The sequence below is a fragment of the Mycteria americana genome, chromosome 3 (assembly GCF_035582795.1).
Source record: "Mycteria americana isolate JAX WOST 10 ecotype Jacksonville Zoo and Gardens chromosome 3, USCA_MyAme_1.0, whole genome shotgun sequence".
Taxonomy (NCBI): domain Eukaryota; kingdom Metazoa; phylum Chordata; class Aves; order Ciconiiformes; family Ciconiidae; genus Mycteria; species Mycteria americana.
The window spans coordinates 68,997,635-69,013,419 of NC_134367.1; the positions used below are offsets into that span (position 1 = coordinate 68,997,635).

The 15,785-nt window shown below is 44.7% G+C and overlaps 1 protein-coding gene across 12 annotated transcripts in view; it reads right to left on the reverse strand.

Annotated features, from left to right (window-relative positions):
• Positions 1–1,620: 1,620 nt before the first annotated feature.
• TULP4 (TUB like protein 4) overlaps positions 1,621–15,785 on the reverse strand; it is a 167,496-nt gene continuing 153,331 nt past the window's right edge. For 10 of the 12 annotated variants that reach the window (XM_075498902.1, XM_075498905.1, XM_075498896.1 and 7 more), the window contains 2 exons: positions 11,054–13,638; positions 1,621–9,262 (listed from right to left, as the gene is read on the reverse strand). In XM_075498902.1, coding sequence (XP_075355017.1) covers positions 9,146–9,262; positions 11,054–13,638 — 2,702 coding nt within the window. In that variant the 3' untranslated portion in view covers positions 1,621–9,145. The remainder of the gene's footprint in view (positions 9,263–11,053; positions 13,639–15,785) is intronic. The other 2 variants (XR_012775279.1, XR_012775278.1) reach the window with 2 other exon arrangements.

Sequence of the window (15,785 nt, forward strand, 5' to 3'; positions counted from 1 at the left end):
TCCTACAATAGCCATTTGCAGATTCCTCGGGAAGAGCAAGAACAGAGAAAATTCATGTAGTATTTCCCTTAATACTCTCCCAGCCTCTGACTATTTTCAGCTCAGGGAACTTTCTGCCCCTGTTGTAGTTTGTTTAGTGTCCCAGAGGATCTCTCTTTCATGCGCTTTTCCAGTCTTGCTTGAATTCTTGTAAACTTCTTGTATCACAGCTTCCTTTGGCAAAGTGGTCTGCTACTCACCTCTTTGGAGAACCACCTCCTTTTGTTTCATATCCTGCCCCACTATTATTTCACTTTATTTCTATTTCATAGCTCCCAGTGTTTCTGGAGTAAGAGACAATCAACAGACAACCCCTACGCACCTTTCCACATTACACCTGTTTTGGTGGCTCTCTAGCAATCCCTTTAAGCTCTCTTTTCCAGGCTGAAGAGTCCTAGCCTTCGCAGTTATTCCTCATGTAGAAGTTGATTTATGCCTTTGATCATCCTTGTTGCCCTGCTGTGAATCTTCTCTAGATCTAATCTACCTTTTCTATGACAAGGTGACCGGTACTGCACAGTATGCAAAGTGTGGTGACCGACAGTTCTATACAATGACCCTGTATTTTCTGCTTTGCTGTCAATTCTTCTCCTAAACATTACTAATATTTTATTTTCTTCTTTTGACTGCTGCTGAGCACCAACCTGATGTTTTCAGGGAGCAATCTATCAAACTCTCAGAGGTCTTTTCTGAGTAGTAGAGGTCACTTCAGAGACCATTACCACAAGTGTGAAGTTAGAACTATTTTGTTTCCCCATGTGTATCACTTTACATTTACCTATAATGAGTTTCACCTGCCATTTTATTGCCAAATTTCATAAAGACTTTCTGAGATTCTTGACGATTGGCCACTGCCTTTACTATTTTGAATAACTTCATATCATCAGTAAACTTTGTAGCTCAATGTTCAAACTCTTTGCAAGACCATGAATATGGTGAACAGGTGAGGATCCAGCAGAGACCCCTGCAAAACTTCACCGGTAACCTGGGTCCATTATGAGGATCCACGCCAGGACTCTCTCATTTGTGCCAGAGATGAGATGTTTGTTATGCAAGGTAAGCTACTTTACTACCTTTTTTATTTCCTCAGCCCCCAGAATGCTTATTTTAGTTAAAAACCAGAGAATGAACACTGGCCATCACAGCATTTTATTCTGTTATTAAAGATGACAGGACAGAGGAGTCCCCGTGGTAATGTTAAAGTTTCCAGTATATCAATGACAAAATGAGAAGTACCACAAACCCCAAAGGTAATTTCCTTAAAAAGGAAAGCAAGAAGAGGAGAAATAGCAGAAGAATTGACTGATATCCAGGCAGATAGGAATGGTTTTGCCATCCATCCTCCCATATGAATGACACAAAGAATGATGGGCTGGCACACGCACCAGGTTCAGTGGAACTTGCGGATACAGTTATTGAAAAGAGAAAGTATAATGACATCTGGCTGTTTATTATTCAGGTTGTTCCAGCGCAGTTTTGTCATGTGCTTTAAAAGTATTTAAGGTGCTTGATGAGATGCAGAATGCAACAAAAACAACTCAGGAATTTTCTAGTCTGCAAAATTTTATTAAGCAACAGCTGGACAACTCTTACAACTCCAAATCATCAAGGAAAAATAGGGCAATCAGTCCATCTCTCAATCATGTAGACAGTAAAGAATTTGGACAAACCACATTTTTATAGGGAAACCAATAATGCTTTCTAGGCACCTCCTGCAAAATCTATTACACAAGATACATAAAAGGAGAGGCAGATCAGGGTAGTTTTTAAGTACAATGGAAACCAGGTATACCATGGTATACTGAGGAGGAAAAAAAAAGAAAAAACCTTGAGATTCCAAAAAATATATTTAAAAAATAGTATAGGTATGTAAAAGTACACAAATTGTGTACCAAATTTTCAAAAGCCTTAATAAAAACATGCTGGGCTTGCTAGCTTAAGAACGCATGCACCTGCATGACTATATGCTCATTAAATAAAAAAAAAAAAAAAACCAAAACAAATCCAAAATCATGTTCAAAGTTATAGTACCAAAATAATGCATTTATAAACAAATGCAACTCCCCTTCTTTTTCAGGAAACACTACAGTGCCTTTTCAATCAAATGCATCCCCATGCTATTCCACAACACCTTATATTTTATCTACAATAAACAACGAGATCTTGAACAGACATACCCTTCCCCAAACGCACAACACACAAAAATAAAAAGAAGCAGTGAATGCAGAAATAGTGAAATGAAAGGCAACCAAAGGCAAAACATGTATCAAGCAAACAAAAGAAACAATGGAAAAATTAGGAAAGTTCTGAACAAATAGCTTGAAACAACATAGGTAGGAATTACAAGCTGAGCACTATTCCGATGAAATACTTGAAACTCAGGTGTCTGCACACTGTTCAAAAATGTTTCTCTTTTATTATTACTTTAATCTTAATCCATATCTTACACCATCTACTTGGCCAGTAAAATAAACATTCCACAAACAGACAACATTTGTCAGGATTCACAACTGCTGAATCAGATCATATTTTAAAATTTGTAATAATGTAAACTGGAGGGCAAGGATTAAGAATAAACTGACAGGCTTTAACATCATACCATCTAATTTTTTCATTGAACGCTCTGGATAGGTAAGTATTTGGTGTTTTCATTTATTTAAGTTTCACAAAATCTTGTTGGTTTGATCCCGTAGTCAGCTCTGGGTCAGCAAACCTGTGCACTTGCATAGAGCTCCACAACAATCAATTTGCCTTGAAGCACAAATTTCTCATTATAGATCCATTTGCAAAATCAAAAGTTGAAGGGTGAAGTTTTTAATTTTCTTAGCAAGAATTGCTTCACTGAATCCTATTTCATTCTTTTATTTGGTTAATTGCTTTTGTCTTAAAAATCTAATTTTCTAGATGCAGCAACAATCAAACTGCCCAAAGAAATTATCTCTTGATACATCTTCAGTGATACCAGGCAACACGCAAAGCGGAGTCTTTTAACTCAGGATTTTTTAAGAAGAAAATTAAATAAATACAAAGATAAAATAATTCACATAGCCCATTGTTCACAAGTAGTAATTAATCTTACTCCTTTGAGAATGGTGCACATAAATTCCAATCCTGCAAAGAGGATGTGTGGTGCCTACCGGCAGATTACTCCTGAGGGTAGCAGGACTCTAAATTGGTATTTGCTGCTGGAGGACTGTGCTTGCCTTGAAGGTGAAGGGACTTGAAAATGAAAAAATTCTTCTACCAGAATTTTTCCATTTTTGTCAGCAGTATGGTAACATTTGCTTTCTTATACTGGGAAAACCATGATGCCAATCTCTAAATAACATAAACAGCTTGCTCTCCTGTGATGGAATCCTAGAAATGGGAATAAAAGGCAAAAATCTGAATTACTACTCTACAGCCAGGATTTTACTTCTAGCATTCTTCAGGGGGGTTATACAGAACTGTCAATATAATTGTTGGCTAATGCTTTATAATTTTCTTAAGTGGATATATGGGTCATATAAGTCATTCTTACTTTATAATCACATAATAATGGGAAAGTACATTTTGGGTTGGATTCTACTCTTATGTATCTTGGTGTAACCATGTAGCGAGGCTAGAAGTTGGCTCCCTGTCAGCATGCCACGCAAGTGACTCATCTGTTACTAATCTCCAAGTCAGATTTACTGGTCTGGAGTGGTTTGGGCTCTGCAGAAATGTGCAATTTCCAAACTGTTGCTCTGGGAAACACATTTTTAAAAGCTAGTGAAAACTTACTCTGTCTTCTCTCCCCTTTCTCTCAATCAAATCAGTTTTTGCACGTGTTGCTCTCTTCATATGAGGATTTAAACTGTTTCTGACAGGTAACAGGGCACCCAGATAATCACACACATCAGGCTGCAAAAAGCAAATGCACAGAAATTGTCTGAGGCAACAATCAGGCAAGCTCTGAAATCTGTTTGGAATTTCTGAGAGGAGACTAAAAAGACACATCAAGGAAAGCCTGGACCTATGGTAAGTCTAGGCTCAAGGCTTCAGCGAAGTCAGATCTCTTTGTCTGACACCTGTACACCTTCATGCATCTTCATAAAAACAACGGAACAAAACTGGAGAGAGAAACGTGGAACTGTTTTACTTGTGATTGCATCACAGAAAGTTTATCTAACTGAGATGAACCTGTGTACAGATTTACTGTCATACAATCAATATTCAGGCAGCCCATGACACATGTTACTGCTACCTCTGGAACTGAGTGCAAAATTATTAACGTGATAATTCCTTTTTTTCCTCTTTCACCCCCATTCTTCTCATAGTTTCTTAGGGTGTTGCAGAAACATGATATTCTTGCTGTTTCAAGCTAAAATTTGCTGCTCCATGCATGGTGCACTTCGCACCAGACTTTAAGTATCCATTTTTAGACTCTGTTAGGAGCTAGATTTCGAGGATATCAGCCATATTTTTTCAAAAGAATCAAGTTCTCTGTTGCATCCCTTTGCAACTCCAGTGGAGCAGATGCTGACTTCAAATGGCCACCGGCTGGCATCGGGGTTTTCTCTGCCCAAAGCTGCTGCAGCCCAAACCCCGTGGCAGCTGCACGCTGCTCTTGGAGCAGACCTAGAAGGACGAGTGGAGGAACGCCTGCTCCACCAGGTCTCCGATGGAGCATCTTGAAGAGGCAAAGCTGCTGCAGGCAGCATCAGGGCTCAGCTCCATCAGCTCTGTGCAGCGCTAGCTCAGATACCAGAAGCGCTATGGCTGTGTTGGAATCAGCTCAGCCCAGCTGAAAAAGTGTTATTAGTCTGAGCAGAGGAAAATGTATCTACTGCTACACTATTTCTTGCGCTAGCTTATTCCAAGCTAGCTTGCTTGCATCTCTGCATAGCACTGAATTACGCCATTGCCAAACCCTACTAAATTGCAATGAACTTTTTACAAACTGAACCTATATCGTTATACTCTCTTTTATCACATAAGCCACCTTATTTTATATCTCAAGAAAAAGCACTGTACTAAGAAGAGGGAAAGCAAATCAAGCCTTGTATTTTTAAAACCACTCCCAACTGAAATATATAGTTAGAAACACAGGAGGAAAACTGTGAGGGACAGATTTCTGCAGGTCCCAAAGAGGTCATCTACACTCTTTGTAGTCTACACAGTCCTCCATAGCAAACTCACTGTGTTCAGCTGCCAAAAAAATATTTTTGCCTGCCTGCATTATGAAATTTTGCATACTATCCAGCAAAAACAGGTCTTTCTATATGCATTTTTAACTTCTTGCAGCAAAACATACTGCTAGCAAACAACTACTTACAAAGATGCTCTTTAAATATAAATAAGAAAGTGTGTATAACTCACTGATACATAGTAATAAAATAATCCCTAAATCACTTATTACATTACGCAAGATAAATAATTTGTCTTTTGGACATTAACAGGAAATCTGCATTAAATTATCTGTAAAAAAACACTCAAAACTCCCTCAAAAAAACCCCAAAAACAAACCCAACAAAAAAACCCAACAAAAAACCCCATAAAACCCCTAGACTGTCACAATTATTGCACAACTAAAAAAAAACTTTGGAAAAACATACTTAACTACTGGGAATTACTGTATGTACAAAAGAACTAGGTATTTCTGAACACTTTGCTACATTCTTCCTAGAAGAACTTAGTTATCTACAGAAAACCTGGGTTTTACTAATGAAATATAAAATGTAACATCTATCTTTTGGCTGAATGCAACAGTGATCTTCAGGATTTAAGTGATTATAGGGGGGGGGCTTTTAAATTTGTTTCCTATATTGTATCTCAATGAAAAATAAAACAACTGTCACTTTCACTTGTTCTTTGTATAATTTAGGATCCAGTTGCACACTCAGACATTTACGTAATTCCCATTCCTTTCATTAAAATTCTATATATTTGAGAGTATTTTCTCTAATACTGGGTATTCTCTACGCCATTAAAATCCTCAATTAAAGGGACTCTGTTAAATTATTTTCAAAAAGATAAAAGATTATCTTATCCTATAGCATTTTCTGACAAGTAAATGGGAAGGATGTTGGAAATTGCATTTATTTTCCTAATTTATGATCATTATTCCTTGTGCTTTGCTGAGGCAGAAACCAGGTCTATTCTATGCCAAGGCTCTTTGTAAGTGCCACCAGAAGGATGCAATCATGGCCTGGGCCAATGAAACCAAATTACTAACTCTGCTACTTGTTGTATCGGGTTTCATTTCTTGGTTCTCCATTAGCATAAAACTGCTGATAATTGGAAAAATTTGGCAATGAACCAAGTGAAGAGGAATACCGTTCCCTGGAAGGTTAAAGAAACTGCACGCAGAAGTCCTTCTATTTAGATTAGATTTTGTTCATTAAAAACATTCATGTTGTTTTCATGTAATAAGAATTTTGGCTTAAAACTACAGGTGATGTTCCTTCCAGCTGAAGATTTCTAACATGTGACTGAGTGGCCCTTCCCTCAGCAAGCAAGCAAGCCATGGTGTGTTTCTTCTTTTATGGTGTTCAGTGTGTGCCTGTTATACTCTAATTAGCGTTTAACTGGTTAGCACAGACCTTAGGACAGGTGAAGACTCTCATCAGCCAACTTTTCTCCTTCTGTATTGGAATCAGTGGACTGAGAATTCAACCTACTGTTTGTACAGCGTATAACTCAATATAGACAAAGGGCTTAATAGTGCTTCCTCCACAAAAATCCCAGGGAAACACTTCCATTGATTTTAAAGGGACCAGAAGCAAATCCATTTTGGTTCCTCTGTTCCACACACATTACACATGCAGGCACTCAAACTGCTGAATAAATCATGGACGTGAGAAAGAATACAAATGGGCCCAGACAACTGATGGAAATTCAACAAAATTAATTAATTAAAGCAAACCATGATCTGCTAGATGCCAAGGGGAATGTTGTGCCTGACCACTCCTACATGCAAGCAGAAGCTGCTGACCTTTGGGATAATACAGGCATGGTACCATCTACTTCCCCTTCCTTCCTTCCTGCCTCTGCTTCCTCTCTCCAAGGAAATCATGTTGCAGGTGTTTTTTCCTGGACTTACCCTGTGGGACATTACCTCTGGATGATCTGCCTCATCATCTCCCTTGGCAGCTCTCTGAAACTCCTCTCTGACTGGCATTACTCCCTCTGTGCTGTACAGCTCCAGAAGCCTCAGCAGAGCAGAAGTTATAAGCTCACTCCATGTTGGGAACTTCTACTACAGCAGGGTCTTATCTTATGCGATACGATCCTCTAGAACAAATCAAGTGCAACACACATCTGCCCTACCATTAGGATTTAAGAAAAGCAAAGAGGGAAAATCACGCCTATTCATCTTAAGTTATACTGAGTTTTTCAAGTAAGAAGTTAAACTGTGGATGACAGACAAAGACAAAGCAGCCATTGACACCTCAGCCAACATATCCTTCTCAGTGTGCCTTTCACTTCAAAAGAGTAATTTCTGAAGGAAATCTGCAGTTACATTTTGTATCTAATGTCCAAGTAATTACACGAATAGTTTTGGGGTTTGTGTATTACTGGAGAAACTACTTCCATATAAAAACATATTCCATAGCAAAATGCAGGCAAGGAGGAAAGAGAGAAAGCAAATAAATATGTGCACAGCACATGGACAACACAGAAACTCTTCTGTGCAAGCAACCCTTCTGAAATGATCAACAGGTCTGCATGTCCACCAGAAAGAACTGCAGACAGAGAGTCATGCTACAGTTATTAAGCCTTCCTCTAAAACACTCCATGTAAACTTTGGCTTCCCACTCTTATCTGGAGCATTATATTCTCAAACCACAGTCACAAAGACTACTCAAGTAGCAAGGTGATAAAAGGGATGATTCTGTCCAATTTTTCCTTCCTCTTTCAACTCATTTGTTCTCCAGCCAGCCATGATGTTGTTTCCTGTAATGAAATTGCTTTCCTGATGAAATTGCTTCCTGTAATGACTTGCTATACTTCTGACTCCGTCCTAATTCAAGCACCAATACACTGTTGTAGAACTTGATTCATACTGATTGCTAAGAAGACTGAATACACTGGGCCTTCTCATTCACTTGAAATACTTTGTTTATAAAGTGTAAACACATTTAAATGAGGAGCACATACAGGCGTGGCCTCAGAGGTACATCTGGTAACACTGTACCTCTCCCAGCTACAGGCCAAATTGGAGAATACTGCTGATCAATATGGGCAAAGAAGCAACGCTCATTACTATTTCCTCCCCTATTTTCTGTCACCTACTGAAAGATGTTTATCCCCAATAACAAAAGAAGCAATGCTTGTAATTATTTCCTCCTCTATCTTCGGTCACCTACTGAAAGATGTTTATCCCCGATAACAGCACACAAAACAAGCAGACATCAACTTCTTTGATACAGTGGGTTTTTAAACTACCCATTGGTAACAATTGTTTCTCTTCTGAATAATACATCATTATTTATAAATTAAACATTGACCTACATAAGCCTCCTTGGAACTTGTGGTGCTCAGTTATTATCAGAGATCAGAGAAGAAACACGTGTCTTCAAGTATTATAGCTTCTTTTTTTTCTTTTTTTGCTGCTATCACTGATGTAGTAGTAGTAGTAGTAGTAGTAGTAGTAGTAGTAGTAGTAGTAGTACAAACTGGACCAGAAAAAAAGTTATGTTCCCTGTTTTAAAAAGAACAGCATGATATAAGGCAGTCTATCAAAAAGAGCAGTCTTTTTTAATCCCCCTATGAACTTACATCAGCTACTGTAGCAAACACGGCAGAACCACCACAACAAGCCAAAAGCCACACTTCTCCACGTAACACTGAATGGCTCTCAACCCTTCGCTCTTTCTGAGACCCAGCACAACGCTTAAAAAGAAAAGAAACACCTGAAAACAAACAAACGAACAAACAAACAAAACAGAAAACAGCCCCCCACCCTCCACCCCATGACTGATTAGAGTTAATGCCCTTCCATTGGGCACCAAGAGACTTTTCCAGTTTTACTGCCTTCTTTGCTCCCAGGCACCTCTGCACACCTAAAGCAGGCTGCCCTGACATTTTCTGGTTTGGATGTTATGAGAAGGTTAACATTTTCCTCTCTCCAGTCTCTGCTTGTTCATTTGAGGCGTTGAGTCACATTAGCCAGAGCAACAGCAAAGGCTTGCACTGCAGAAAATGGATACTGAAAGTCCAAAATGTAAGCATTGCCATCAATCCTTCCAAACTGCATCACCTGGGAAGCAGGGGAAGAGGAGAAGGGAAGGAAAAAGAGAACAAGGTCAAAAAAAGTGAACCACAGAAAACAAACCAGAAAAGAATAAAAGTAAAATGTTTTTCCTCCTTTGTAAGAACACCTCACCTCCTGAGCTAAGAGGAATGGGGCTACTCACAGAATGGGGTATGATGCCAAAGAAGAGTAAGAGCACTGTACTATTTGTCTGTATAGAGTATTTGACTGCAATATTTGCCTCTATAGAGTAAATTGAGCTTTAAAACATGCTACACTATACAGCACTGGTGTGAGTAGATAGTCACCAATTACTTCAACAGATGTGGGTTACACCAGCACCATGCTTCCTGCAGGAAAATACCATTCTCTCCCTTGGAGAGATCCTATCATCAGCCCATCAGGAAAACAGATTTTGTTTTCAAAGAAAGGAGCCTTCAGGGAAGGGGAATAACCAATCTCCTGATTCTAGCACTTCATAGCTGGTAAGCTGTATGTTCTTGGCAGTTCTGTTTTCCTTTGCATAAACTTCACTAGCACATAATTACACTGAGAATGAATTAGCAAAGGGGCAGTGGGAGCTGTTTGAAATGTAAAGTAAGGCTAGTCAGGTTGTTCATTGTTCTTCCGCAGGGAATATCTGAAGTTGGGCCTATTATTACTGCTTTTTCATTCACTTCATCAGAAGCCCAGATCGTATTTGCTCTACAGTGAAGATCCTTGAGCTGGAATAGAGGCTGTCTGTGCAAGTTGAGTCAGGCTTTGTTCCCCCACCAATAAAACCTATAGCTGGGTGATTTTGCACAGCTGTCCACGGACACATACCCACAGCCATTTAACCGAAGAAGAAAGGGGTATAAATGGCTCTGATCATTGCCTTTTTAATGAGTTGTTGTTACAGACAAACAAAACCAAGAGACTACCACTGGTCACGCATGTTGGATATTTAAGACATCTAACTCCCAAGTTAAATCAGAGGGAGTTGAGAGCCTTGATGTCTTTAATAAATCAAAAGTGACTTACAGAGATGGGACAGCTGGACAAGGAAATAAATGTGTCTCCTGAGTCTCAGTCCAGTGTCCTGCTGATTGGTACCACTTAATAGCCTGGGTTTGGTGTAGTAACATCCCACTTGGGCCAAGGTGAGAAAGTCTAAAATTAAATGTTCTGATTTTTTGAACTATCCACAGACCCCCTCTACCCCTCTACTCCTGGGTGGTTCAGAAGCAGCCCAGGAGCACTTTGTTCTGGGGACGGTCAGTGCCTCCCTCCTCTAGCATTAAGAACCAGCCCCAGAGGCCTGGTAACCCAGAAGGGGAAATTGTGGCATGGAGGGAACCTAACTGCCCACCCATCATCTCTGCCTTAGCTCTCTGCTGACTGGCTAACCTTTGTGAGCATCGCAAGAAGGGAGCAGTGTTCATTCAGCTACCTGCCATCCACAACCACCAACGGCAAATGCAGCTACTGTTAGGGAGATCTGTTGTGTTTATTACAAAACCCACCCAGCTTCAGCACTGAGAGCCAGTGAGACTAAAGGAGGCCCTTATTCCCATGTCTGACTGGAGTAAGACCAAACATATTCTGTACATTTGCTTTACGACTGAACTTCAGCCTCCATTCTGAATCTAGACCTTTGACAGCTGGTTTTTATCAACCATGTGGCAAAGCTTTTTTTCACAGAGCAGCTAACACGAGTGGGAGGCACTTGGCCACATGAGAGGCAGAGATTATTTCTGGCATGGCTTTCCCACCTCCTGTCCCCCACCCCAGCCCACGTGTGCCACCCCCTCCTACCTGTCGTCCTTCCAGCTCAATCTGGAAGTTTTTTGCCGACTCCTGGGTCACCCGCCCTCCAAAGTCCAGCTGGTAGACTTGTGTCGCCTCGTTCCACAGTGGCTGTTTGTTGGCCATCACGTACACAAAGCCCTGGCTCCCCAGCCTCCCATCCTCCTTCTCGCTGGCCTTCCGGCACTTGAATTCGTCCAGCTCACTGGCTGTCCTCAAACTCCTTTTGGTTTTCCAACCCTTTTTGCTGCCCTGGCTCTGGTTCATCAGTTCATCCCCACTGATAAAAAGCTCTGGCTCGCTCTCTGAACTGTCCTGAAATTCGTTCGTCTTGTTTAGCTTCTTGGACTTCAGCTGGTCTTTCTGGCTCTTGACTTTCTTCTTCTCCCTCCCCAGCCGAGGGCTGGATATTAGCGAATTGAAGTCAGTCAGCGTCCTTGCCTCCTTTTTCACCTTGCCCTCAGTGATAGCCTGCATGTTTCCTTCCTCAGCTCGACTGTCCAGGCGCTTCCGGCTCTTCTTGCCGAATTTGTCCGTCCTTTGAGGAACAGGGCTTTCCGTCAAGGAGAGCACCTCCTGGAAGGTGTCTGCTGTTTCCACCATTACCTCTGTGCCCACGTGGCCCTGCAGCTCTGCCGGTGGGGGAGACATCACTGGCTTCTCCACCACGAGGAGCGGCTTGGTGGGCAATGTGCCCTGGGGGTTCTGTACGGGTGGGCAGGCGCTGTAGGAGCTCCACGGGTGCAAGGCGATCGGTGGCAGCTGTAAACTAGAGCAGGCGCTACTTCCCGGGTACATGGGTGGCAAAGGGCAATAAGAGAGGTTGGATGGATAACCTGGCTGAAGCACGACTGTGGGCTCTTGCTGTGCAAACTGCGTTGGGGCCAGAGCTTCTTTGGGGGAGCAGGGGGGCTGCATTCCCTGAAGGGGAGGGGCACTGTAGCTTCCTGGGTAAGGTACTCCAACCCCATAACTTGTCTGGAAAGTGGCAGTGGGACTGGTTGGAGACTTGGGGGAAACAAACGGTACTCGAGACATATCCAGATGTTGAGCTTGACCGATGATGAGAGGAGTAGGTTTTAGAGGGTTGGGCACTGAGCTCTGAGATGTCCTTTCCTGAGGAACCCATATCTCTTCACTCACCATAGGGTCCCACTGGTACGGTGGTGGCCGTTTTACACCAAGGGCAGCCTCTGTCAAGGCCACGGGTACGTGCCGTATTGATTTCTCTACCGGGCAGTGCTGAGAAAGGGCCTCATCCTCCGTGAAGGCGGAGTTGATATAATCCGCTCGGTCACGGGAATTGTCAGGCGGGCTCAGCAAGCTGTAGGAGGACTGGGAGGCCAGAGGCGAAGTACTGACAGAGTGAGCGATGACAGAGCTGTGCTGGGAGCCACTCCCTGTGCTCAGATCAGGTCTCATGCCACCAATACTGGAAGTGCTGCTACTTGCATTGGCACTAGTGATGTTGCCCACACCACCAGTGCTCACGTTGCTGCCGCCGCCGCCGCTGCTGCATTGGCTGCAGGTGTACAAGGCAGTGGGTACTCTCTGCTGGTACTGTGCTGTCACAACGCTGCTCTTCGGCTTCGGGGGAAGTTGCAAGGTGGCTCTCTGACTGTCCACCAGCTGAGCCATTTTCAGGGCTGCCTCTCTGCTGTTCCTCCGCAGAGTTGCATGAATGATACTGCTGTCCAGCCTCTGCGCGATGCTTCTGCCCTGGGACAGCTGGCTGGCGATGTCGGGGTAGGGCGGTGGGTCCCCAGTTGGGATGGAGTAACGGGGGACCGTGAGCCTGTTCAGGGTCGCGCTGGCGCAGGGCTGCTGCATCTTCTTCTCAGCGGCGGTGATGCGCAAGGTGGCGGAGCTGCCAGGCCCCGGCAGGGTGTAGGTGCTCTGGGCACAGAGCATCCTGGTGCGAGGCCGGCACACCTCCTCCACATTCCCGCTGCTGTCGAAGGTTGTTATCCGCTCGTACCCCAGGGGTGTCTGGTAGTGCCCTGCTGGGTAGAGGGAGAACTCCCCCTTTTTCAGACAGAGATCGAGGGGTGGCTGTGGGGGGCCGGGTGGGGGCGGCGGGGCGGTGGTCGGCGCGGCAGGGATGGTGCCAGGGTAGGGCGGCGGGGGGTTCATCTTGTTCAGCTGCAGCTCCTGGGCGGCCCCAAAGATGACGGTGTCCCCTTCCACCAGCTGTGGCCCCGGCCGCGGGGCCTTGGCCTTGGGTGGGGGCTCGTGCTCACGGTCGCTGTGGTCCCGCAGGTCGGCCAGGGCGATGGTGGGAGGTGCGGGGGGCGGTGGGGCGAGGGCAGGTGGTGCGGGGGCAGCACGGCCCAGCTCTCCCCCGGCCAGCGCCCCTGCCCCGGGACCGGGAAAGCGGCCCGGCACCCCCGGGAAGGGCCCCACCCCCTCGCCCCCCGCTTCTGCCGGTGGATTGGCCAGCACGTCCAGCTGCACGTTCTGATTGGCCAGCAGCGACTGGACCAGGCCGATGCTCTGCGTGGGCGACATGGCCTGGGCCGAGCTGTGGATGGGGGCGATGGGGATGTTGACGGTGCACGGTGGGCTGCTGGCGGGGGCGCCGGGGGCACCGGGCACTGCAACGAACAACACAGCATGTCATAGAATCATAGAAATGTTTAGGTTGGAAAAGACCTTTAAGATCAACCTTTAAGAACCATTAACCTAGCACTGCCAAGTCCACCACTAAACCATGTCCCTAAGCACCACATCTACACATCTTTTATATACCTCCAGGGATGGTGACTCCACCACTTCCAATGCTTGGACACCCTTTCTGTGAAGAAATTTTTCCTAGTATCCAGTCTAAACCTTCCCTGGTGCAACTTGAGGCCATTTCCTCTTGTCCTATTGCTTGTTACTTGGGAGAAGAGACTGACACCCACCTCTCTACAACCTCCTTTCAGGTAGTTGTAGAGAGCAATAAGGTCTCCCCTCAGCCTCCTTTTCTCCAGGCTAAACAACCCCAGTTCCCTCAGCCGTTCCTCATCAGACTTGTGCTCCAGACCCTTCACCAGCTTCGCTGCCCTTCTCTGGACACGCTCCAGCACCTCAATGTCCTTCTTGTACTGAGGGGCCCAAAACTGAACACAGTATTCGAGGTGCGGCCTCACCAGTGCCAAGTACAGGGGCACGATCACTTCCCTAGTCCTGCTGGCCATGCTATTTTTGATACAAGCCAGGATACTATTGGCCTTCTTGGCCACCTGGGCACACTGCTGGCTCATATTCAGCCAGCTGTCAACCAGCACCCCCAGGTCCTTCTCTGCTGGGCAGCTTTCCAGCCACTCTTCCCCAAGCCTGTAGCATTGCATGGGGTTGCTGTGGCCCAAGTGCAGGAGCCGGCACTTGGCCTTGTTGAACCTCATACAGTTGGCCTTGGCCCATTGATCCAGCCTGTCCAGGTCCCTCTGCAGAGCCTGCCTACCCTCAAGCAGATCAACACTCCCGCACAACTTGGTGTCGTCTGCAAACTTACTGAGGGTGCACTCGATCCCTTCGTCCAGATCATTGATAAAGATATTAAACAGAACTGGCCCCAACACAGAGCCCTGGGGAACACCACTTGTGACTGGCCGCCAACCGGAGTAAACTCCATTCACCACCACTCTCTGGGCCTGGTTATCCAGTCAGGTCTTTACCCAGTGAAGAGTACACCCGTCCAAGCCATGAGCAGCCAGTTTCCCCAGGAGAATGCTGTGGGAAACCGTGTCAAAGGCATTACTAAAGTCCAGGTAGACAACACGCACAGCCTTTCCCTCATCCACTAGGCGGGTCACCTTGTTGTAGAAGGAGATCAGGTCTGTCCAGCAGGACCTGCCTTTCCTAAACCCATGCTGGCTGGGCCTGATCCCCCGGTTGTCCTGTACGTGCCGCACGATGGCACTCAGGATGATCTGCTCTGTAACCCTCCCCAGCACCGAGGTCAGACTGACAGGCCTGTAGTTCCCTGGGTCCTCCTTCCGGCACCTGCTGCCCCGTGGGGGAACGTGCGCCCTGGCCTCCTCTGCCCCAGGGGCCCCTCGCACGCGACAGTGGTGGCAAGGCCCGAGCTGTGGGGCCGTCCTAGCCCCAGGCCCAGAGGTGCAAGGGGCCGTGAGCCTTTGCTGACTGCAGCAGTTAGGCAAGCAGTTGGGTAACAGGCACTAAAATAGGGAATTTTCCTGAAGCAGTGTTTCACATATTTTTGGGTTTTCTTCAGCGCTTGTGGAAGACATGCAGGTCGCTAAAAAATTTTTAACGGGAAAATTCCATGGCAGCATTGACATAAAATTCAGAAACTGGGGGAAAATTGTTTTTTAAAGCTAGTTAGAAGAAAGAAACACTGCACGTCTTTTGTACTTTGTCATTCCACTTTACCTTTAACTTTTTAAACTACCTGCTATCTTTATGTACTTGCTTAAGCACTCTGCTGCATTTGGATGGACTGCTATCAGATCCCAAAATCAATGTATCAGACCTTAGTTTGAACAAGTAAGCCAGCATCTCCACTGATTCCCATTGTAACAGCTGGTGGTCACCTTGAAAGTAACTTCTTGGGAGTGATGCTTCAGAGGTAAAGTTCAGAGCTTGCTTTCAGCCTACACTATGATTGCCACAGACTTTCACAGAGCAAGAAATTTACCTGATGGGTCTGAATTACCATTCACTTATCAGCCAGTTTTAACTACTCATACTCAAATCAATAAAAGTTTTGCTGCATCAGGACTCACTAGTTTTCAGA